Genomic DNA, 26,666 nt, shown 5'->3' with positions numbered 1-26,666 from the left:
TCCAGTTGTTAAAAGACTATAAGAACTTTGGTGTTTAGCCAATGCAATAAGCAGCTCATAATAAATGTTATTTACCTTAAGTGATCAAATTTTAAAACCAAAATTTCAATGGCTTACAAAAAAAGGCTGCAGTGTGTAAATTTGGCAAGCATCAAAGCATGAGGAGCTTGACAAGAAAAATAAGGCATGCCAAGAAGAAAAAAAAAAGATTCGTCTTCAGAAAAGAAACAGCAAACTTGAAAGAGTGTTAAGGAAAAGAACCAAAAAAACCCTGCGTCATCCACAAGCACTACAGACCAAACGTTATATCCTCTGACATTGAGTAGTCTCCGAGAAGGGATATGAACTGCCACAGGCCCAAAAAAGTTCCTCAAATAATCTGGAACACTGCTGCCACAAGATTTTGCGTCAATAATAATCTTGGTCAAAAACAAGGTAAAATGACAATTTGATCCTCATACGCGAATATCCTATATTAAAAAAACGTTTCTTTGAGAGTGTGTTTAGTTTATATCCTATATTAAAAAAACGTTTCTTTGAGAGTGTGTTTAGTTTATATCCTATATTAAAAAAACGTTTCTTTGAGAGTGTGTTTAGTTTTAGTTTTAGTAGAGGTTTTACGGAGCTCGCAACAGCATAAGGTCATATGAGCACCAGAATATTAGAGGTGCTACAAGAGAGTAACAAACATTAAAAAAAGAAGGGGAGAGAAGGACGATTGATGTTTGATAGGAAAGAAGGAACAAACCACACCAGAGCACCCGCCAACCTCTCACTGAGTGTGTGTGAGTGTGTACGAGAGTTTTGAGTAAAGAGAAGCCCAATGACACACACTAAATTGCTGGGGGGGGGGGGGGAGTAAGAAAGACAGAAACGACAAAGTATGTTATACCATTGCTATAAGACTATTTTTTTGATGACTCAAAAAACTGAAGTAGACAAACAACAAACTTTACTCTCCATGAAAAAAATCTTTCTCTACAGTGCCTTTTTTAAGGGTTGTCAAAAGCAGTTAGTGAAAGCAGTTGTTGACTGTTAATGTCCGGCTGTTCAGTCATGTAAAATAAATCACACTTGAACATTATTAGAGTCAAAGTCAACAAGGAACTGTTATGAGAAAAGCATTTACTTCAACAAATATCTTCAATCAACACTCAGCTCAGCAGGAGTTAACATCAAATTGTTGTGAGAGAGTGAACTATGCTATGTGCAAAGCAAATTGAATCCACAAATTTTTCAAGGAAAGCAACACTAAAAGAAAAAAAAAAGAATACAGGTCACACACACACACACACACACACATAGGAAAAAAACATGTCACCAGTCCTCTCTTCGGTTATCCTACAAGCACTTCTTTACCATAGTTTTCAAATTTATTCTCTTTTCAACTGCTTACTAAAATCAAATTACTTTTCAACTTTTGTACCCAGAGAAAAACAACTTTTGTACCCACAAAAAAGCAGTCTATAACAATTTTTTTTTAATTGTATATACTGCCTCAATTTATTAAGTTTTAACTCTCTTTTAGTTGACAATGGCCTTTTGCATTTGACAGGCAATCTTAAAGCAGTATGCACCTATCTTACAGATGTGATGATAAAGATTTTTTTTTAGTGGGATATTTTTAATTTTGCACAAGTTAGAACAAAAACAATAAAGCAGGGTATGTGAGCAAGCGATAAAAAAAGTTTGAATATATCACTTTCATATAAAACAAAGAAGCCTACTTTTATCTTGAAACGAACAATGCCATTTGCCTAACAAAATAAGATTCCATGGCCCAAACTGCGCTTGATCTCAACATCACTGTAGGTACCTCAAAATAAGCTTATTATGTATCACAATTTGATCCAAAGACTCTGATATTGTCCATCACTCTGCCACTCACAATCATTTTCATCTGAAAAAAAAGCACTAGTCTCCTTCTAGGAAATGAGATTTGCCTTTTAGAATAATATCTAGAAGTTCCAACTATCTTTAAGCACCAATATTGTTATCAAAGTACAGAATGACCCAAAAAAAGTTAATACTTTCCTCCACAGTGAAGTTTTGCGTTTCTACTATACTATTAGTAGAAGTATTACGGCGCTCATAACTGCATAAGGTCATATGAGCGCAAAAGTTTTGCGCTTCAAATGTGTACACAACATTTGGAAGTCAAAAGGAGTTTGTCAGATATTCATTTTAGATAAATCCACAGAATAGTTTTTCTCTACATAGTGCATTAAAAAAAAAAACCTGATAGGCCTACCACTAAAATTCCCAACAATTGCGTCATATTGCAAAATACAGTTGTCTAACAGGCCAACAGAAGTTTGCAGATAACTTTTCTCAAGTTTCCTTGGCCTGCTGAGATCATGGTTAAGATTAGTAAAGAGTAGAGAGCTTTTTTGTATTGAACTCATTTCATAACTTTCACCCAAGGTACGAAATAATGTTAAAGTGACCTGAAGGCCTTCTTTGATGTCAAGGGTGGAAATGGTCCATCAGTTAGGACCTGTAGAGAATCAGAACTACAAATTCTCAGACAAAACGACTACTTCAGGTCAAACACACACTGTTCGCACCCCTTTAAATGTCACCAGGGTGCAGAATTCAGTAGATGAGCCCCATGATACGTCTGTCCGTAGTCGACGTCTGCAGCAATGACTTTCCTACATCTCAACGGTCCGCATTCTCAAGGCAGACCTTCATCTACGACCGTATCATTTTCCCATTCGCGAAGCTATCAGTGGACAGCAATGTGTTCATGATTCCTCGATTGTCTTGAAAAGCGTGAACACTTCCTCACATTGAAAGCAATCTTTAAACTCTTGAGAAGCTCCAGCAAACAACCTTTTAACCCTTAGAGTGCTGATCGCGACCACCGGTCGCGACTGCCCGAACTTCCGTAGAGTGCTGATCGCGACAGACATTGGCATAGTATAACACGATATACAAAAAGAACGAAAAACTAATTTTTATACTGCTGGCTAGTAGGCTACGCAGAATTGATTTCGCCCGCCATTTTTCTTGTCACGGGTATCGATCGAGTTGCGAGGAGTTTTTTGTTTCACTTTGAAGTTGAGTGACAGTGACGTTGGAAAATTCGCGATTGCGACCCGCGACAAACATGAAAATAGTGTCGAGATTCAGATGAAGATGTTCCGCGTATTTTCCTTGAATCGGAAGATGATTTCGAGGGTTTTGATGCTAGAGCTAACACTTTGTGGTATATAACGTTGGCTTACGAAGCATCTAGACTCTGGTCTAGATCTAGAGATCTAATGAACCGGCAGTTTTTATTCAGTCATTACTAAAACAATAACTTCACAAAATACTTTTTGCTTCACATATTCATAAAGAACTTTCAATATTCTAAAACTTTTATTCTTACCTTCATTAGAAATTTTGACAAATAAAAAAGTTATTAGCAAAAAAAAAAGCGTATGTGCAAATCTGGCGTTTTTCCAAAATAAATTCAGCACAGAGGGAAAATATAAGGGGAAAGAAGTCAGCGCTCTAAGGGTTAATTCTTGCAAACGAGCTGGCTGGAAGCAAGAGAAAATTTCCTTCCACACCCTTTGAGAAGATATCTCCACTCCTTCCCTCATCAGTGCTTCCACCAGCTGAAGTTGAAAAGTAAGAAAAATTCTGCCTGGGGTCTGCACAGGCCCCCAGCAGGGTCCAGGGACAGCGTCCCGTTGGGGGTTCGGGGGGCGAAGCCCCCGAAGAAATTGAAATGTAGTACTTTTAGAGGGTTCAAAATGGCATTTGGGAGCCTGTTTGAACAGATTGCCAACAACCCATACTACCAATTTTTTTTAACGAGATTTTGTCTCGTTTGATTTCTTCACCTACATATCTTTCCACTACTGGCAATGTTTAAAAGCAGGTTCCCCTTCCATTGCTACTGTAATTCAATTAATTTGTCATCGCACCATTGATAGAAGGCAAACCTTGGAATAATGAATAGATATGTACCTTCACAATACTGTTACCCAGCTTATACCCTAATTTTCCTCAATTTCCACGTCTGAATGTCTCATGTCACAACCTCGGAACACCACTTCAAATTATTCTTGATTTTAGTAGCACAAATTTCTTTCATCGCGGCCCTTATCATGTTCCCACGCCGTAGAATCTTTGCTCTGATAATTTCTCTAGATCTAGACAATAAATTTGCAAAAAAGTTTCTTTCTGACATTAATTTTTTGTCTAAGATCACAAGTCAATATACTTGATCCACAGGCAGATTTTCCAGCCGCGGCAACAATCTGCCGAAGATAGACAGACGGAATGAGGGAACGATAGAAAGGAGGAAAGTGATACAAAAGTTCGCTAGATTTTGATCAATCTGCAGGTAAAAAATGTACTGCCGGCAGGTTTCTATAACATTAACTTATTGCCGAGAAAATTACCGTAAATATCTGTAACTTATACAAGACGATACGAAGGCGAGTACGGATCTTTTGCTATGGAATTTCGAAAGTCCAACACTGTCGCAGATTTTTCAGGAGGGAGTTGATAATGATGGAAGAGCAAGTACGGAACTGGCAGAAAGTACGGATTTGCGTAAAAATACGGAAGAGTGGAAGCACTGCTCATGCATTCCCTTAAGTATCCACTCTTTTCCTCCAATATTCCCTCTTCCTCCCATACACACACTCTTTCCCTCACAATGTGTTCACTGCTGTCCCCCTGTTCTTTCCCTTCTCCGTTTTTATTTTTCTCTATCCATTTTCATTATTTGCTTACATGCCCCTGTGCTCACAGACAGAGTAAAAAGGACCCCATTCAAAAGGGCAACATGTCTTCAGGACCAAAAAAAAAACCCAAATAAACATTTTTGATTAGTTGTTTTTTTTCACTTTTTCAAAACAAAACAAAAAAGATAAAAACAAGAATAGCGAGGAAGAAGGTTCAAACTGTCCCAGTGCATGCTTACTGGAATACTTGGAGTGATCGTCAATCTGGCCAGCACTCGGGTCATGCTTGTAAGGAGGGGATCGGATCGGGGAGGAGATGACAGGGGAGGTGTGACCTGAGGGCCCTCGGCTGCCCGTCTCCGAGCCGTCCGTGGACAGCCTGCGTCGGAACAGAACCTCGTGGCTGCCGCTCAGCTTGATGTTCATCCCCTGGGGCTTTCTCTTGTTGCTCCTACGCACAGTGTGAAAGAGGAAACAAATTTAGTTAAGTGCCAATGATTAGAGGTGAACTAGAGAGTAACATACCTACAAAAGAAGGAAGAGAAAAGGGTGAGTGATGTTTGATACAACAGAAGGAACAAATCACACCAGAGCTCCCACCACCACCCTCCCTCCCTCCCTCCCTCTCACACACATACACTAATGTGATTCAGATTATTTTGGAGGTGCAGGCCCTTCTTTTCTTTTTATAGTAGAGAGTTTTACGGCGCTCGCAACTGCATAAGGTCATATGAGTGCCAAGGGGTGGGTGTCAACAGAGAAGTTTTTACCGGGAATCAGACTAGACTGCTCACCTCTCTAGCTTCAACAGCACAAGGTCTGCTTCGACTATCAAGGCACCCCAAAATAGCAGGTCACAAGGGAGTGACAAACATACAAAAGAAGTAGAGGTAAATGAAAATAGTAAGGATCAGGAAAGAAAAAGCAGCAGTTCCCTGTTGTAGATCAGGCACAGTTATGAGTGTGACATGAGTCAGCCCATTTACAATTCTACTATGCTTGAACGATGTATGTCCCCCCTTTGGGAATGGCCTAAAGACACTTCAGTCAGTGGTACTGCCCCGGGGGGTATGCAGGCCCTTCAATGCCCTATTAATGTACTGGGTACACAGTGAAATCGCACAACTTTCCATATCTGACGTATAACAGAGTCTTACCCAGAGCAGTCAATATCTTAATGCATCAAGGAATGCAAAATCATATTGTATGGAAAAGACAAAATATGAAAATTTGTTGATGTCCACAAAGAGAAACTCGCTGCAGCATGGCAAATACTTACACACAAAGGCATTCATTAACTCCCTTTCTCTGTCTCACACTTACACACACAAATGGTCATTTGATGGACATAAAAAATAATGCTATTCCCAAAAACCAAATAAGGATTGAATTTACATGTTGAACCCTCCTTTCAATACTTTATGAGGTGGGACCTTCAAACTTAACATCCATCTCTGACAAAACAGAACCATGTTTACAGAAAGCCTTGCCCTTTTTCTAAATCATAATAAAACTCAAAGATGTCCACCTGTCTAAAACAGTTGTTTTTCTACTCAGCAACGGGGAGGCCATCTCAGAAAATTTCGCCTGTATGACAGAAAGCAGAAATGAAGAAAGCTACTAACTTGACAGGGTCGATGTCCACCACCTTGTTGGCCAGTTGGCTCTCGTGGCTTTTACTCTTGGTGATGGACGACTCAGGAAAGAGCATGTAGCCTTTTTTGGGAGGAGGGGTGATGGGGTACTTCACAGCCGCGCTGCTCACAGACTTGGAGCGGGAGGCAGGGGGGGACCCGTTGTATGTGTGCGGAGAAGGGACGGGAGAGGACGGCGTGCTCCGAGGAGGGGGCATTTCCGCAATGCTGTTGGACAGGATCGAAGGGGCAGGGGTTGCGGAAGTGGAGGCCGGCTGCAGAGGTTTCCCACCCTGCCCTGAGCCAGGGGGCGCTGCTACATCCGTCTTGAGCGTGGATGAAGTTTCTACAGAGGACAGGGAGGTGGCGGAGGAGGTGGAGGAGGAGATCCGACCCCCCTGATGTTTGGGGGAGTTGCCGGCTGCTGGGCTGCTGGTCGTGGAACGAGAGGCCGCTGTGGCAGCAACAGCCGCAGCCTGCAGGCACGCCAGGTCCGTGAAGTGCCAGTCGTGCTCTGAGGTGGACTGACCCAACAGCTGTTTCTCTGTGACATATGCCAATTAATCAATAGATCATAAAGAATAGTGATTTAAGTTATTCAGAACTCTCATTGCAGACATGTTATTTACAATAGCCAATAAGTAATTTACAATTGTTGATTACTTAATAAGAACAGTCAATAAGCAACAAAAATAGTTCATAAGTTATATATTTAGTATAGTCAACAAACAATAAGATTAATCGATACATAATGTAATAGTGAAAATTACCAAATTACAATCTCACACACAAAAGGTCATTATACTTTAAAATACTACATATCTCAACAGAAAATTAGTATTGGTGAAAAATTTTCCACAGGTCAATGAAAAATATTCTTTAACTCTTGCCCAACTCTTACCCTAACATCAGACCATTTTTTGTCAAATGTGAACAGCAGATGTTGAAATTCATAAAAAACAAAATCATCAAGTCCACCCAATTTTTAAAAGTGTTAACTATTTCACAAAAATGTTGTGCAACCTTCAAATGATATATATTACATCATTGAGAGTGAATAAAATCATCTTCCACGAAAGATTGTTCTTTGTTTCTCAATGGAAAGCTCTATTCACAAGGAAAAGCCAGAATTGGAATCACAAGGATAATCTCCTCTCTTCTGAATCCTTCCACTTCCTTCCCTCTCACCAGCCTCATTTTGTTTTAGAAAAACGAAGCACATCAACATAACAGTCATGTAGTGAGAATAAAAGGCAAGACCAACTACATGTACTGTAACAAACATAAGGGAAAGATAAAAAGTAGGACCTACTAGAAACACCCAACAACCAACTGTTCTCTCGCCTGTCTAATTTAGTTTAAGAAAAGAGGAGTAAATCAACATGACAACAAACATGACAGAAGTCATTTTTTTTGCTGAGAAGAAGTGATCTCGAAAGACAAACAGAACCAACAGAGGGAAAGAAAAGAAGTGTGTGTGTGTCAGGCTTGCCAACTTTTGAGATACTGAATTCTGGAATTTTGACAGCGCCAGAGAGCCACAGACACACACTTCTGTGATAGGCTACTAAAGTTACTAAATAAAAACATCCACACCGTTTCAGGAAAAGTTCGGGAACGACGAACGCAATTCGGGAATTTCCCAAAAACCTCGGGAAGGTTGACACGCCTGGTGTGTGTGTATGTTTTAAAGTGCCCAAAAAATCAAACGTTTTTAAAGGTAGCATTGGGGAGGGCTGTACTGATAGGAAGTGTAGGGGGGCTTCCCCCGGGTAAAGTGGATTCATTGTATTGTGATGACTCAACTCGCCCCGGGACGGTGAGTCATCCAACGGTCAACCCACAAGTCATGGTACTTATTATATTCGGTAAGCAATCCCGTTGAAAACAATCCGTGCGATAAAAGTATACTAAACAGGGTATGTCCGACAAAAATCAACGTAAGTGCACACATATTAAGAAAAGACTAAACATACAGATGCAAAACTAAAACACCCCCCCCCCCCCCCTTACAAGCAAAATTTGTATCTCTTTCTGTTCCCTACTACCAACTCGTCTTGGCCCAGTAGTTTAGATACTAATACTAACAAAGCCACCACCACAGTATGAGACTTCGTGCAAACTTTCGGAACCTTCAGTGACACAGTAAAGATGACTCCACTAGGGAGCGGGACAGAGGGCGCCCACCTCGTGACTCGAAAGAGCTGAGGAATGTAGGACTAACACAATCTAAGCAAACTACTGACCAGTTGTTGTAGCCATCTCGAATTGGGGCTATGGCAACACTTAGATGAGTAACTTACCAAAAAAACATTAGAAGAGTGAAGAAACCTTTTGTTTTACTTATTTACTCATGTATTTATTTATATAAAAAACATTTTCCATTGTGTTTACTCGAAGACTAACAGCTAATTTCAAAACCCAAAATGCTGCACAGTTTGTTGTTATTACTAAAAACAAAAGAGCCAGATGATTGAATTGGGCAGGGTCACAACAAAAAAAGAAGTGGAATTGTTCATGGTCATACTTTTTTTTTTCCAAGAAGATAATAGAAACTCAGAAAAGAAGTAGATAGATCAGACCACAGTGGAGAAGGGTCTTCTAGTAGTACCCTCCAACCATCCACTATCTCACCTGTACATGCTCTCAAGTTTTTGAATGCCGTGAGTAGCGTCCTGATTTCCAACTCCGAACAGTTCAACCTCTGGAGCAGCAAAGTCAGCTGATCCCGCTCCATATTCAGGAGATCGGAGAACATTAAGCCCTCATCAAGAATTTCCTGTTGAAAAAAGAATACAAAGTGGATACAGAGTCCAGTAATCTTTTATTACTTTTGCATCTCACCATCTTCACACAGAATAAAACAAACATCAAGCCATCACCAACAATGTCTTGTTGAGAACAGAAAGAAAAGAGGAAACTGAATCCCAACGACTATTTTATTAATAATTCTTGTTCAAATACACAGAAACACATCAACACATCAACAGCTATTTAGTGCTGAGGAAAAAGCAAGAAAGACAGTTTAATTCCCAATTTTTTCAACCAAAAGTCATAAGAAATTCCCTGCAGATCTGCAAAGCTTGACAAGTCAAAAACCAGACCTACTTTCAGGTGTATTGTCTGGTGGCAAAATCCATTGACCTACCCTAGTGACAAACTTAAATATTTGCCAAGTCATCAATAGTGCAGTAGCTTCTTTAATTTCTACATTTTCTGCATTTCCCTGTTAGAGCCAAGTAAGAGTAAACCGTAATCTTTTTAACTTTTAAGGACCCCAGCACAGGCCTGACTACCTTCAACCTTCTATACACCAAACGTGTACATAGTCAGCATCATCCAAAAATGACCCTAATGAATTTGCAGGAGTTTCCAAATAAAGCCATTGATCAAATAAAGACATCAAAGGGAGAGCTTACAAATACAATACACTTTCATTTTGTTTCAATACTTCTTTTACAATCGTTTATTGAAAAAATAACAAGAGCCCAAGTCATTGTTCTGATTTGAAAAACCTTTTTTTCTTTCATTTTTTCGAACCTTAAAAAAAAAACATGGACTAGAAACTTATGAAATGATGATGAATATAAGAATAACCTCACCTTGATCGCAGACTCTGGAATGCCTACAATCCTGAGCCAGAGCTCCAGCTTGGGGTACTCCTTCAAGGCTTCAGGCACATTGTCCACATTCAATTTTTGCTTGGCCACCAGTTGGTTACCCACCATCCGAATAAGCTTGCTCTGTGACAAAAGGGGTTATGCAATGTAATCATTATAATCAATTGTTTTACACTCCTCCCACACAATTTAAACCATCTAGGAGGCAACCTGTTTTCACCATGCTTTTCAGGGTAAACCCTGGCTGAAAGGTGTACAGTGACATCCTAGCAGAAAGACGCAGATACTCAATTAAAATTCTCCCTGGTCAGGAATCGAACTTAAATCTTCCACTGAACCACTATGGCAGTAAAGCACCTAATCATTACACCAAAGATAACAGTACAGTAGTCTCCGCATATTGATTGATGTCAGGTCAAGTCTTAGTGCTGCTACCATAATGACAGTAGATGGCACTACCTGCAGCTGTTCCTACTGCCTTGTAGATGCATACGGGAGTATGAAAAGCTAAGGGAGTAAACCCTAAACAAATCCGGAGGGAGGGCCCCTAAGGCAGTCGACAGGGAGGAACTATCTTCTGGCAGCCCCTGCAACTCTAATGGTTCAAATGTATTGACCTCGTCGCTCCTTTGGACTAAATCAGCAAAGTTGAGAGGGGGTACATGCAAATTGGGCAAGGCACATTCTCCATACAGTCAGGCCCAGGCATTTAGCTTAGTCAAGATTTCAAGATTTCTGGGAGGACGCTGCAAAAGAGCAAATACAGCGGATCAGACCCACAGCTACAGCACAGCATTTATATGACTATGGAGAGGACACTTCAGATCAAACTGCTCAACAATGGACATGATCTTTTCTATTCGTGAGCTACAAGAAAAATGCAGGGAACAACTGCCATTACATACTGCATTCATCAATCTGACAAAGGCTTTCGATACAGTCAGTAGATCAGGACTGTACATAGTGCTTAGAAAAATAGGCTGTCCCCCAATACTGCTACAGTTCATCATCTCATTCCATGAAGATATGGAAGCCACCATTCAGTTTGACGGTTCAACATCAAGAGCGGAGTAAATCAAGGTTGTGTCTTAGCATCAACCCTTTTTAGCATTTATTTTTGCTGTCTTACTACAACACGCATTCAAAGAGTCACCAGGGAATGTCTTCCTCCGCTAAAGAACTGATGGGTCGCTCTTCAATCTTGCTCGACTCCAGGCCAAGACCAAGATCAACAAAACAATAGTATGAGACCTTCTCTTCGCCGATGATGCTGCTCTTGTTACAGTGAATCAACCCTCAAACAATGATGGACCGCCTATCAACAGCATGCAACGTCTTTAGCTTGGTCATCAGTGTTAAGAAAACAGTCATCCTTACTCAAGAAGGTGCAGAGCAGAGCCATATTTATATGGCTGAACGACTAGGAACTTGAGACAGTGGAAAAGTTCTGTTACCTAGGGTCTACCATCAGCTCAACTACATCACTTGATTATGAGGTCAACATCAGGATAGGGAAGCAGCAACAACTTTTGGAAGGCTGACAAAACGAGATTGGGAAAACAAAAGATTAACCATGTGTCCTCAGCACACTCCTTTATGGATCTGAAACATGGACGTTGTATAACAGGCAAGAAAAGCGCCTCGACATTTTCCATCTCAGAGGCTGCCACAAGATCTTACGCATTTTGTGGCGTGACAAGGTTACAAATGTTGAAGTGTTGGCACTGGCAAACCTCCAGAGCATGACAACTATCCTGTGTTTAAAAAGATTGTGATGGCTGAGCCATTTTAAGAGAATGGACGACAAAGGATTCCGAAGCAACTTCTCTCTGGAGAACTTGCCCAGGGAAAAGACCAAGAGGAAAACCAAAATTAAGGTATAAAGTCACCTGCAAAAACAGCTTATCTAAGTTTGGAGTAGATGTTGGCAGAGCTGTTAAAGTACTTTTAAAGGTACTTAAGACTAAGTACAAATTTAAGTACAATCTAAAAAATGTACTTAAGAACAGTAAAAGTACTTTCCTGTAAAAGGTACTTGAGTACAAGTACTTTTTAAAAAAGTAATTATGAGTGTACATTTTGAGTACTTTCTGCTAATATGTTAAAACACTTCAGTGCTAATACAAAACATCATTTTGAACAACAGATAATAATAAAATAAATAATAAATAGCATTTGTATAGCGCATATCCCCGCTCAACAGCAGGCTCTATGCGCTTTACACTATATTATTACCCCAGCAGACCATAAAACACTCCGAAACATTCTCAGCTTCCCGGGAAGCATACAGTGCAAGCAGCTGGTTAAGCGCTCAAACACTAACAAACTGACAAGATTGTTCGCTGTCTAAAGCCGGGTACCCATTCCCATCTGGGTGAAGTGAGGAAAATTCGTGTAAAGTGCCTTTCCCAAGGACACAACGTCGGGCCCCTGACGGGATTCGAACCCACGACCTTACGGTTGCGAGTCCGAGAGCCTAACCACATGGCACCGACGCCACAGATCCAGTATATATTCGACAAATTAGGCCATTTATTATTAAAAATGTAAACAGTATACAAAGCATTTGAATATACGCACTGAACGTAGTCGTAGGTGCAAATGGTCAATGAAATTGAAAAAAAACCAAACAGACGCAACTAGTGAGTAAGTGATATTATGAACAGAACTTGCTTGAGCAAGACACTGTGATCAAATGTAAGTCAGTCCAAGAGGTCGGAAAGTTCTACAGGAAAAGTATCCAAATTGGAAAATGTAGAGACAAAGTTTCTCTTAAGAAAACATAACATTGATGAAAATGGCCAGCAAAGAAATGGAAAAGTGCACCGAATTCTTCATTAACAAATCCTCAAGGAATCGATGTAGCCGCAAAAACCACACAAAAAAGTTTAAAAGAAATTTAGGTAGCCTATAAAATGTAGATATACAGGGTGATCCAAAAAAAACTTTACAACTTTTGTTCTGAATATCTCGCGCAAAAATTGTTCTAGAATGCTGTAATTTGGAACAGACATAATTCATTCAAAAGGAATTTGTTTGATATAAAAATCCACGAAGAAGAAACATGTTTTGAAAACGGAAACGGCTAAAAGAAAAAAGCACCCCCAAAACTCAAAGTTCACTAATGTTTAAAAATCTTGTTCAGGAAGTCGTGAAAAGATTAGTTGACCTTTTTGTTTATTTTCTCTTTGACATTAATTTTCCATCCCTGTGACATTTAAACAATATTTAATTTCTTTTATAGAGTTTTAAAAACCTAATGATATAATTCTGAAATTCCTAGAAGCAGTGGTTCCACATTCCCTCCTTTGGACTCGACACATTTTTAACGCGTCGTTCAAAATGTTCATTGGCGCCCTAACACAAGGACCTGCTAACCCATGAGTTTATAAAGCCACATACACTGTGCATGTTTACTTAGAAGTGGCTTCTAGAAACAATTGAGTGGGGTACCCAATAGACAGCATTTTTGGAGTCAACACATCCCACAGGGTGAAAATGGGCTTTGCACTAAACCAAATGCCATCAACGAAATGATCCCTCTTTACAAGACAATCAAGGAATCATGAACACATTGCCATGCTCGGATCCATTTCATCTCGGCCCGGCCTAGCGAACATGAACATGGTATAGTCGTAGGTTAAGATCTGCCATGACAATGCAGACTGTTGATGTGTAGAAAAGTCCTAGCTGCAGAACGTCTACAGACAGACGTCTCATGGGACTCGGCTACTAAAATCTGCACTCTGGTGACGTTTAAGGGGCTGCGCATGGTGCGTGTTCGACCTGAAGTGGTCATTTTTTTAAACAACGTTCTAGTTCTGATTCGCTAGAGATTCAAACTGACGGAACGTCTCTACTCATGACGCTAAAGGTCTTGAGGGCACCTAAGCATTCTCTCCACGCCGTGCGCAGAAATGTTAGGGATGGTGAGTTTGTGGAGAGGTAATGTTCAATACAAAAAGCTCTCTGCTCTTACTAAACGTAGCCATGATCTCAGCAGGCAAACCAAATTTGGGAAAAATAATATCTGCAGACTTCTGTTGACTTGTTAGACTGCTGTAGCTTGCAATATGGCGCGATTGCTGCAACTGTTAGTGGTAGGCCTAATGCGAATTGGTGCGTCATGCTATGAAAATGGTGACAAGGTGGAAAATGGGTTGGGTTTTTTTAATGCACTATATAGAGTAAAACCATTCAATGGGCTTATCTAAAACTCATATCAGAAAAATTCCTTTTGGCTTCCAAACGTTACGTTCAAATCTGAAACGCAAAACTTCGGTATGGAGAAAGATATTTACAAAACAAGTTGTTAAGTTTTTTTGGGATCACCCTGTACATTGAGAACTCAGTTTCAGTTTCAATTGGATCATAGTGGTAAGACAGATTTTGGTCCCACTGTGTAGTACACGGCACTCACGGCAAACCAAAATACATTAGTTTCATAAAGTCTAGTAAGTGTAGTGTAACCACAGATTCTCTACTACACTAGTCTCCGCCTAAGATCCCAGTGCTTGGGAGCAAGGAAAATACGGGATCTTAGCCGATGAAGCCAAGGAAGAAGCTACAGGGTCCCATAAACTGACGTGACCCCTTGGTGGGTTTATGACATATTATGGAGAGCAAAGAGTGGTCAACCTTGATGACCAATCACAGTGGCATGAGGCATGCCATATATATATTATATAAACTCATTAGCCTATCGTGAGTCTCGAGATCTCAATCTACGATTATCCAGTTGCCCCTCCCCTTTACCTGTTCAAAAATTCTTGCTTTCCATCTCTGATTGAGTCCCCCCACCTGTGTCGTTACGCACCATTACGTTGTGACCACACCAATTAAAATTCAGGCTATCTCGCAAATTCGGGAATAGAGAAAAACTGCCTTCAATGGTCGGGGAAGAGTTCACAGTTCGATGTGACCCTGCCTGGAGCGAACTTGTAGGCCCTACCCACCCAGTGAGTGATGTAAGTTAAGGTGGCGAGCTCAGATGCGAGTGCGATGTGTGGGGAAAACAAACACGTCGGTTAGTTCACACCTCCATATGATCCCGTCTGGGCCAAACATTGTACCGTTTCATCGAGTATTACAAAGCTTGTGATCACATTCACGAGAGTGGCTGATCCTTGAGGGGACGGGCAGATCTTTGATCTCAACTTTTTACTCTCGGTTGATCGGCTGTGCCCGCCCGGATGTTTGTTCTGGAAATTATGATCAGAAATGCCGGCACTTACCCTTTCAATTAGCTTCAAAAGTACTCAAAATGTACTTTAAAAATACTCAAAAGTACTTTTATAAAAAGTATCGGAGTAGAGTAAAAGTACTGGTTCTCAAAATGTACCAAAGTACAGAAAAAGTACCGAAAATTGTAACATAAGTACAAGTACTTGTACTCCGTTACAACTAGCTCAGATGGATGTTAGCATCAGGGAAGAAACAGCTGAGATGCGCCAACGACGAAAAGAAAACAGTGGAAATACAGAGCTTCGATCCACCTCACTGACATGCAAGCACTGCGACAGAATCTGCCCTTCAAACATAGGAGGAATTAGCCATGAAAGAAACTGCATGAAGACAACCTTGAGACCATCTCAAGCTAAATTGACCGTCTGCATTGAGATGAAAAGAGCCATATATAGTCTCCGCCTAAACTCACGCCCTACAAAGCACGCTCCGCTCAAACACATGCTTTCTTCACAAAACTGATTTTTTTTTTTTACTATATAAATAGAAGCACAAACACATGTTCACTTCCTCTTAAACGCACGCTTCGATCCGTGAAACAAGCTGACAGGTAAAGCTTGACAAATGGAAATTTTCACAACAATCAAAACAGCTGTCTACGTTCTCCAATGTTCAGTGCTTCCAAGTGTGGCATCGAATCCCGGTCCCAGAAGGTTTTTTTTCTTCTCCTGAGCCTAAAATTAAAACAGAAAAATTAGACTCACAGACCAAGGAAAGCCACTATTGAACTTTAATCAGGCCTAAATTAGTAAAAAGAAAAGTATAGGACTACTTTGTAGGTAAATGCTCCTCATGGGGACAAAACCAGAATGCGCATGCTTCATCACTACATAAAAAAACTACAAAGCAACAAGTTATAATTATGGGAAAAAATTGTTGGTCAGTCGAGAAGAGGAGACGATAAAAAAAAACAAAAAAACTTCCAGGACCGGGATTCGTTCCCACGCTCATAAAATATTGGTCTTCAAACGCAGACGCGCTGTCCATTCGGCTACCAGAACTTCAACAACGAAAGGTAGGTTAAGATTTATATATTATATAACACCCAGCGTTTTATTTAGCACTGGCGCTAATCGTGTTGCAAATGGGCACTTCCTTAATTATATATATATAACTTCAAAAAAAGCTTTAGGTTGATCCTCCAAAACTCTACTTGCATAACAATATTGGAGATTTATAGCGAAGTCAATGACCGGTTACCATTTCGTAGCACACTTGCAAACATCAAGCGCGCATTTTCGTGGCAATCGCAAATCACGATTTTTGGAGGAGGGTTGGGGCTGTGCGAGTCGTCGAGCCTGCCTGATCAGCTACACCGCTCAAAAATTTATATGTAGGCCTGTGTTCGAGTCAGATCAACAAAGTTCTTAAGTATTATTGATGAAAGGTGTGATTGGCAAGATCATAATATTAGTTTTGTTAAAAATAAAATAGCTAATAAAAGTGTATGGTACTGCAATTTTGCTAAAAGCTAGATCCTTACTTTAAAATAAAGCCTTACTATTAACTCTTTACCACACATTGTTTTTGCCTTATTTCAAAAACTATTGTTCAGCTAGCTGCTCTATAGAACAGTTTAGACGAGAAGATTTAATTTACATTAATAATTTATATATATAAACTTCAAAAAAAGCTTTAGGCTGATCCTCCAAAGCTCATCTACTTACATAACAATTTTGGAGAGAAATAAGCGAAGTCGTTTCATCACAAATAATTGGGGTGTGACGAGATGACGTATGATATAATTACCGCACATCACTAAACACCGCACATTGTGCCAAATATCACTAAATATCGGGGTGAATGCTTAATTTATGGCTTTTTTGATTGTTTGCGTCAATTTGTTCCAACTAGGAGCAATTCTATTAGAATAAAAGAATTTGTTCCTAAATCTTAACCCTCATCCTGCGGGGGCCGGGTTTATGTCGCCCGATAAGCCTATTTCGGCACCTCGCCTTCGTTCTGGTCCCGAGTCAGCGTAGCCCCTGGCTCAGCGCACGCGCACCACGCATTACCTTACGAGAAATTCGGGTCCCGAGTCTGATCCCCATTAACGCAGGTCAAGTGTGTGTGCGTCAGTCTGCTTGAGTTTGTGTGCGTTTGTGGCCTTCTTCTAGAACCTATGCGAGGCATACATCTCATTCAAAACACGCCAAGTTGGTAGCTCTAGATGTTCGTCCAATGAAATTATAGAAGAAATCGACATACTTGGACATGAGGAGCTCAAAAGGATAGTCAGGAAACAAGACTTCCCTTTTTCTATACAAAATCTTTCAAATGAGCTTGATTTTGTATGAAATGATACTACCAGATAAAAAATAAAAGCTTGTTTGATAGTTTTGAATACCATTGTGCAGGTACAAAGAACAATTTGAGTGCAAAACATTCGGAAAATGACCTCATCCCCTTTCGAACCTGAGGTCGTTCATAACAACAAGAGCGTCTAGAAAGGTTATTCGAATGGCATGGGCGTAACTACTTGTAATGTCTTGTCAGCTTGTGAGAGGGGGTTATTCATGTGTTTGTAACACTTTATAAATAGAAAGCTATGAAAGGAGTGTTATTTTCATCATCGATTAACAAACTCCCAAGGTATTCATGGGGAAAACACACGTTTCCCGGCGTGCGCGCTGTACACTAACAGTAACAGTACACACTGAGTGACCCCAGCGGCCTGTCTGACTTAATCGGTTACTGATAAGATTCGCATCTCAGCACAGACACAGGACAAGCGTTAAAGGAAGTTCGTTTTATAAAAATAGCTTTTGGAAGGCATTTCTTCTTCTTTCCTCATTTACTAATGTAACAGAGAGAGAGAGAGAGAGAGAGAGAGAGAGAGAGAGAGAGAGAGAGAGAGAAAGAGACAGAGAGAGACAGGGACAGAGGGAAACACACACAGTGTAGACACAGAGAGAAAGAGTGAGTCAAGAGACAGACAGACACACACACACACCAGATAATTGGTGATATGCAGTGATATTTATTAGTGATGAGCTGTGATATTTAGCGGTATGCTGTGAGACTAAGCGATGTGTGGTGATATATTTAGTGATATGCGATGATAATCGGTAGTGTCAATTGCCACCGAGTGACGCGGTGGCAATTGACAAAAATTGACTTTTTTGTCAATTGCCACCGAGTAAATTGGAGCTCTTTTGCGTTGGTGGGTAGATCTAGCTTATTATGCTCGAGTGCTCGGTGTTGTGCGTTCGCCTCTCTGTCCCTCTGTGTGTGTGTGTGTGTGTGTGTGTGTGTTTGTGTGTGTGTGTGTGTGTGTTTGTGTGTGTGTGTGTGTGTGTTTGTGTGTGTTTGTGTGTTTGTGTGTGTGAGTGTGTGTGTCAGTGTGTGTTTGTGTGTGTTTGTGTGTGTGTGTGTGTGTGTGTCAGTGTGTGTCCGTGTGTGTGTGTGTGTGTGTGTCTTTTCCTGACCCCTGTCCCCCGATTTTGTTCCCCGATATAACGTGAATTTCTGCTTCAGTTTGTGCGCGTTTGTGACCTTCTACTTCTAGAATTGCCTGTGTTGGTTCTACACCACCAATGTGTAGGCTAAGGCTAGCCTAGATCTAGGCCTACGTCTCACTGAAAACACTCCAAGATGGTACCGTAGCTCTAGAATAGATGCTCTTCCAATGAAATTAGTTGAGAACAAATTGACCCATTAGACACACATTATGTATAAAGCTAAAGATAGTGTTGTTTTCAGACTTGACGCCGCTTCACTCGGTGGCAATTGACAAAAAGTCAATTTTGTCAACTGCCACCGCGTCACTCGGTGGCAATTGACGCTACCATGATAATCAGTGATACTCAGTAGGTAGATCTAATAATCTAGATCTAGATCTAGATCTATACCATGCTACGTGATGACGTGATGAACGTGTGACAAAATGACCGGTTACCATTCATTCAGTTCAAATATATCAGTTGTGTAATCACTCAAGAAGTGAGAAATCTAGAATCTAGATCTAGATATATAGATGCATTTTTTATTCTAAAAAGACAAGAACATGAGTCTTGGGCTTCCCCCAATTCAGTCTGTGGTACACATTCCTGGTCCAACAACAGTACAGTGTCAGTAGTTTAGAGATCAGGTAGTAATCTAGATTTCAGACCCACAGGAGGCTCAGAGAGATCACTTATCTGAAGTAAAACAAAATGAAATTCACACCCTGGCTGTTCCAAAAATACATGGGGAGTTAACTTGATACTTACTTCCGCATCTTTTATTTCTATCTGTGTTATTTTATCCGTTGATGCGCATTGTGTCCTCAATTCGTCCAGATGTTTGGACGTGAAAACTATCATTGACTGATTGGTTGTGCAAGTCTTCGTAGCATCACGAATAGCCTTCTCAAGGTCTGCTTCTGAAGACATTTCGGAGTACTCAACACCTACAACTAGGTATATACATGCTTTAAGCTAACAGCAGCAACACTACGGTATCATGGTTTACAAAAGGAAGCCCACTGAGTGTCTGTTTATATCGTCCAAGACTAGCAGCTTCCCGAGCTCCGCCATATTGAAAGCGCACAGTAGTAGTGGTGTCGGAGTTTGTCGATACTGTGTATTCGAGCTTATAAATGAAGTTTCATTAATGCATTCAAGTTCGAGTTTTGTCGCGAACACCCACATTCTCGGGGGGGAGGGTATTTTTGTTGTGTTTTTTTTTACCATAGGCTAGTATTTTTAATTGTATCTATTTTGGGTTTTATCAAAGTAAAAAAGTGAGTTCCGTTTATAAAACAAGTGTAAATTAGAATAATGCTTTCTTCGCCTTTCCTTTAAAATGCTGACATTTCCTGACTTGAAATTCCGCAGGCAGTACAATAATTTCAATCGTAAATTATAGACAAAATGAAATTGTAGCTTCTTCAGGTAATTGCCAACATATAAAGTTTGATACTGGAACATGTCCAATTCAATGTACATGTACATATTATGTGTGTTTTCGGGATGAGAGGAAAACCAATGATAGGATTTTTTTTAAAGGGAAATTAATCGAGCAAAATATTGTTTAGTCGATAAAACTCGATACTTCAAAACTGGCCATAAAAATAATTTCTTTCTGTACTCGATTCTCAGTATTGTCAAAAACTTCCCTAATTGCCGCATGCGCAGTGCCAAACAAAATCAAAGCAAAGATTTTATATTTCCGGTTTTATCTTTGTTGGTTCCAAATCATAATAATGTAGGCCTAGGCCTTCGGTGGCCAGTACAATGCAAGCTTATTATTAATCCAGCCCGCACTTGCGAAAGCGAATTTCCTAAAATGTAATGACAAAGCACTTCAGGATTACAGTCTGCCCCCCCCCCTGCCCTCCGGAAAAAATGTGCTCGTTCGTTGTTGTCTTCTGATATCGATATATCCTTTAAAAGTCATTCTTGTATATTTCCTTGCGACAATAAATTTCAGTTTAGAAAATAACGTTTGACTGCATTTGAGTGATTGTGACTGTGAGCAAAAACGATCAAGAATTGTTGTTATTGGTTTTTGTAGGTTTTTTTATTCTTTGTTATTTAATCCAGGACCTTTCGTTAGGTTACCCCTCTCCATGAGAAATGGACGCGTTCCCAACAACGGCTTCGTCAACTTTGGCCTCTATCTATTGTGCGGTCAAAAATTCGTGGCTCAACTTATTGTCATCTCCTTTAACAATTGAACATAGAAGGTATCCAACTTTTGCGCAGTGACTTATATCTATCAATTTGTCTTAACTGATGAATATTTATTTAAACACCTGCACACTGTATTCTAGACAATTACAAATGCTAATTTTAACAAAAACCCAGTCGATGGTTTTTGCAGATTCAAAAAAGTTTACAGGTGTGGCAATATAGCGTTTTAAAAAAACAAGTCCATCATTTTTTACTAATCGCGACATAATTATGCTTTTTGAACGCATGTTTGAGTACCTTTCGTGCTAAAATTGTGTTCATTGTAAAATGAATTTCTTGTAAATAGTTTTCCCTCTAAAAAGTCTCATTGATGAGATGGCCTGCTTTCTCAGACTGAAAAGGTCTAGTTCTAGGCTATGGCGTTTGCCATGCTATGCGTAAGTAAAATGCGTGAGAGAAAAAAAGCTGTGAGCGCAATTTCCGCATGATGGAGATTTATGGTATTTTATAATATATAATATAGATTTATGAAGAAAAGTTTTTTAATCTAGCCTCAGTTGTTATGGAAAAATCTGAATACAAAATTATACAAACTGCTGTGCAAAACATGAGTGACAGTATCGTTAGAGAGATATTTGAGGATAAGTTGCGCCACGAATTTTTGACCGCATTATAGATGACCGTGAAACTGATAATAGATATTGAGAAGCAGCGCTCTTTGATTTATGTAAAGTATAGAAACAACGAAGCAAAACTTTCTTTTTAAACGATTACAGGACAGAATACCATGCACTTGTTTTGGTAGATTTCTGTTTGACTCAATAATGTTATTATCCCCCGAAGCGGTGCTACTGATGAACTGAAGTGTCTTAGGCATATTCTTATGCACATTAGAATTGTAATTGTAAATGGGCCGATTCATCAATGTCCTGCAACAGGGAACTGCTGCTTTTTCTTTCCTAATCACTACTATTGTCATGTTTCCTTTACTTCTTTTGTGTGTTTGTCACACTCTTGTGACCCGCTACTTCTGGGGTGCCTTGGTAGTCGAAGCTGACTTTGTGCTGTTGAAGCTAGATGGGTAAGCAGAGTAAGCCTGACTCCCTGTCTGTATATAACTGTAAGGACTTCTCTGTTGACATTTCCCGTGGCGCTCATACGACCTTATGCATTTGCGAACGCTGTAAAACCTCTTCTAAAACGACAAACAGTAACGCTATAAAATTAGTACTATTTAAGTCTCATTGGGGACCAATAAAGGCCCTATATGCTTTAAGTCTTTGAGGTCTTTGTGTTTTTAATTTGGCAACCGAAGCGAGAGGGAGAAAAAGATAGAACAACTAAAATAACAATTAGCGGAAATCACAAATTTTTTGTAAGGTGTGTTTTCTTCCTTGAAAATGGAATGAGAGAGGGGGGGGGGCGCCGACGATTTATTATACTTTTGAATCATTTACATTTTCTTTCATGTTGACATGTTGTTTTCTTATAGAATGCGTGTCTGGATGGCGTTTCAGTTATTTCCCCTCCACTGTTATTGTTATCTGAGCGATCGCATGTAAGAGTTAATGGCCACGGCAAGCCCCACTCTCTTTATAATCCACATAACGCCATTGGTTATACCTGCAGCGTATCCGTGTAGAAGCGATGTATAGACTCCTTGAAATGTCGCAGGCGAGAGTCTGATTCCTGGATGATGAATATAGATCTACATGTTTTTGTTTTGTTTATTTTTTAATATCTACTAGTACATGTATATGTCTGCCTGGAACCTACTGTAGGCCTATCCCTGGCCAGGAAAGCAAACTCACGCCTCCTGATCGTGATCTGAATGGTATCGATGGGGATGTAATAAAAATACCAAGTTTTACGAAATACCTATAAATTGCCATTATGATACAATTCAGTCCCATGCGAGTTTTCTAATCTTATAGTGATCTTAGATAGGTGTATCTGTTATACGGACAGGGACTGACAAAACTATAATACTGTGCCAATAAACTGCATTTACATGTAGGCCTATAGGCCTACTGCTTGTTTTCATCTCGACGGGGTGCTTTATGAGCATTACAATGAAATAAGCAAAGCAGACACGCGTGCAATCGAGAATTATTTTTTTACGCTGAAAAAAAAAATACGCTACGGTTCGAGATGTAATTTGTATCCAGCCTATTGATGAAAATTCACAACGAATAAAAAAACCCAAAAAAACAGGCATAAATGGACATTAAATTCAAATCAGCACATACATAAATATACTGTTCGACATGTTTTAAAAAAACATGAAACCCATGATTATTATTTTTTTAAAAGGTCTATTCGTCCGATTAAAGCGAATAAAAATGCTCGAATCTATGGTTACAAAATGTCATTACATTAATAAAAATGTATCATGAGTAGTCACCCCAGATTAAATAATTGTTAAAAATATTAGGACACGTATGTGATAGGAGATGACAATAATAATAAAATGTGATCACAAATGGTTTAGATCACATGTGCTGTTACAAAGATAATTCTTCGGACTCGTTCTAAATTGGGTCATAGTTGCCGCTTGCCTGGTTCTATGTGGGATGGTATTTCAAACGTTGGGCTCAGAATGGAAAAACGCTCCTTTTCCAAAACATTTAAACTTTACATCTGGCATGACTTGCTTGTTACTTAAGGTTGATGACCTGAGATATTATATTGCACTTGCATCAGTCTATTGAATAGGCCCCTACTGAGGTGTGGTGTTACTATAATGACACTTAAAACACGAACGGCGGCAATCTTAAAATCAAATATCACTTTCCGATATATGGAACCAATCGAAACGCTATCAAAACGTGCGTTACGTTCTCTGTTTTCTTTTCCCTTCTGATTAGTCTAGTGTATAATCTAGATTACTATTTCGAATCACTTGCTCAACGAAGAACAGAATATACAATGTATGTTCAATAGTAACAATTTGGCTCCATGATCGCCGATGTCTGTCACAGATCTGGCACTGGATGATTAAGGGGGGGGGGGGGGGAGGGGGGGGGGGCTACCCCAAAAATCAAAATTCGGCTCAAAATCATGGAATTTGAGCTGTAGGCATATTTAGCATTTGAGCTGTAGGCATATTTAGCTTCCTCAGCCTCTCCTACAACTATTTCATGGCATAAGAACCCCCCAAAACCGTATTTTTCCCCGTACCGGGCATGTTTGTAACCGCCATTTCCTCATAAAGTCAGTAATTTATTTTTCTTTATCGGCCGTTTTCTCAAAATGCGACTTTCCTCTATACTTTTTTGAATAACTCCACCATTTGTCGTCCAATCTTCATGAAATTTTCACCGAATGAAGAGAAGAGGTAATACTAAAAATGTGTCTGTTGAATTTTTGATATATGGAATAGATTTCTGTTGGTAGTGTCTGGAGTGTGGATTTTCACGGATTTTTCGCAAACTTGAATGCTACCTCAGGAAAATATTCATTAAAAATGTTCTAATTCGATTAGGAAAAAAAACAACAGCAAAATTTTTAGATTTAATGTTTGTGAACACGCATGCAAATAAACAATCAATTTCCATGAGCGATAAGTGCGGTATTCATTACGTAAGACATGTCAATAAAATCCAATATGGCGGCGTATCCATGTAAACGAAACTTTTTTCTCAAATTTGATTGCGGATTTTAAGACTCCTTACTATGCTTGTTATATGTGTGAAATTTGGTAAAATTCGGTCCGTTTTATTATTGTACAAGATATCGTTCATGTATTAGATTTTACGCAATGCGCCTACTCAGTTCACGTTCAAGAAGTTGTTCATCTTTTCTGACAATATTATTTTAGTATTCTGACAATGGTCTACGCTTGTCTTATCACCGAAGCTGAAGTGGCTAGTGAAGCAACTGACATGCCAGATGTAGTGAGTATAATACTATGATATGTTAAAAACACATCTTTTGTGTGGTCTTTGCTAAGCGTCTTTAGGCGTCGTAACTTTCTCCTGACACAGATCACGAAAGTGGGTGGCTGGGTGGCGCCCGTGAAAGATCCTAGTGTATTACTCCGCCTAAGATCCCGGTGCTCGGGAGCAAGGAAATGCGGGATCTTAGGCGAACCGGGATGTTAACGGACGAACCCTTTGAAGAATCCACGATGACCCATGTTAAGGCTCACAATCGGTAAAATGGTCTCCCTCCACTCTAAAATGAACTGACGTGAAACCTTGGTGGGTTTATGACATATGGCGAGCAAAGAGTGGTTAACCTTGATGACCTATCACAGCGCATAGTGGCATGGGGCGTGCCATTTTCACTTATTATCCTTTCGTGAGTCTCAAGATCTACGTTTAACTAGTTGCCCCTCCCCTTAACCTGTCGAAAACGTATAGCTTTCCATCTCTGACCGCGGTCCCCCCTCCCCAACAGCCTTTGTCGTTACATACCATTGCGTTGTGAACACACAAATTAAAAGTCAGTCTGTCTCGCAAATTCGGGAGTAGAGACAACTGCTGCACTGGTCAAGGAGAATTCACAGTTCGATGTGATCCCGCCTGGAGCGAACGTGAAGGCCCTACCCACCCAGCGAGTGATGTAAGTTTATGGGGAGAGCTCAGGTGTGAGTGCGATGTGTGGGGGAAATAAACGAGTCGGTCAGTTCACACCTCGGTGTGATCCTGTCTGGGGCACACATTGTATCGCTTCATCGAGTTTTTCAACATCATGTATGTGATCACATTGACGATAGGGGCTGATCTTGGACGCTACGGACAGTTCATTGATCTCAACTTTTCACACTTGGTTGATCGGCTGTGCCCGCCCGGGTTTTTGTTCCGAAAATTATGATCCAAAATGCGGGATCTAAGCCGAATGTAGACCTTCAGAGTGAATCAGAGCGGGATCTTAGGGGTGACTTTTGTACAGTAAAAATTCTGTTTTCTTAAAACAGCGGGATCTTAAGCGAACCGGGATCGTATTCGGGGGGATCTTAGGCGGAGACTACTGTATAGTAAATTTTTCCGCTCTATTGTCTCAGTCTGCACCCTACTTCTCCCATACACTAAAATGCCAGTTATTGTGTCGCGGTGCTCTCTGTTGCGTTTGGTAAACATTTTACAGCGCTCGCACAGCATAAATATATAAGATCATTATTATGAACGCGCACGTGCTCTCTACTAAAACAAGCTGATGATAGCTCTAGGCTACATAACAGGCCTAGCTTTGTAAGTAGAGAAGTAAAAAAATGAACATCATATCAGAACACTCATCACCAATCAGTAGTCGTAATTGACATTAAATGTTCGGTTTTGTGGGTTCAAACAGTTTTCGGGAAAAGAGGAGGAACGTATAGGCCAAGCCTTCACGTTTCAGTGTTTGTAGATGTAGTTCATTCATTGTAACTTGTAACCGAAAAGTGACAACCAATTAAAGAAACAGTTGTGGCGTCTAAATGCTCCCCAATGCGTTACATACATTTAGATTTAGTGTACTACATTGCACAAGTTCTCCTATGAAGCGGATGGTCCTGATTCAAATCTCACCTGTACCTTTTTTTAAATGTCAGGTCGTTTTGTGGAGTTTTCAAGACTCAACCTTGGCCCGGCTCTATTGGAGACGGTTGTTACATTACACTCGCTAACACTAACAGTTTCGAAAAGCTTATAAACCCATACGCTCACTAGTTCACACTATTCACTCTGAAAAGAACCGATTACAGTACTCCACATATTATATACTCCGCTACGCCTTTTCGAAGAATTAATATAATATGGCGAATCTATTGAACGCCTATTGGGCGCATTGTAGATTGTGTGGTATTAGGTTTTTACAAGATGCGCCAACTCAATTGACGTTCTTATAACGCATTTTGGATAACAGTAAATTACAACCCCC

General features: G+C 40.0%; 1 protein-coding gene across 4 annotated transcripts in view; it reads right to left on the bottom strand.

The window, feature by feature from the left end:
* Positions 1–19,727, bottom strand: part of LOC101854732 (kinase suppressor of Ras 2) — a 54,481-nt gene extending 34,754 nt beyond the window's left edge. For 2 of the 4 annotated variants that reach the window (XM_005102609.3, XM_005102608.3), the window contains exons 1-5: positions 19,398–19,727; positions 9,925–10,065; positions 8,957–9,101; positions 6,314–6,866; positions 4,928–5,139 (exon numbers count right to left, since the gene is read on the bottom strand). In XM_005102609.3, the coding sequence (XP_005102666.1) occupies positions 4,928–5,139; positions 6,314–6,866; positions 8,957–9,101; positions 9,925–10,065; positions 19,398–19,559 (1,213 nt within the window). In that variant the 5' untranslated portion in view covers positions 19,560–19,727. The remainder of the gene's footprint in view (positions 1–4,927; positions 5,140–6,313; positions 6,867–8,956; positions 9,102–9,924; positions 10,066–19,397) is intronic. The other 2 variants (XM_013084965.2, XM_005102610.3) reach the window with 1 other exon arrangement.
* Positions 19,728–26,666: the final 6,939 nt, after the last annotated feature.

The sequence above is a fragment of the Aplysia californica genome, unplaced genomic scaffold (genome assembly GCF_000002075.1).
Source record: "Aplysia californica isolate F4 #8 unplaced genomic scaffold, AplCal3.0 scaffold00332, whole genome shotgun sequence".
Lineage (NCBI taxonomy): Eukaryota > Metazoa > Mollusca > Gastropoda > Aplysiida > Aplysiidae > Aplysia > Aplysia californica.
The sequence above is the reverse complement of the archived record's forward strand: the minus strand, read 5'-3'. Positions and strand labels throughout refer to the sequence as shown.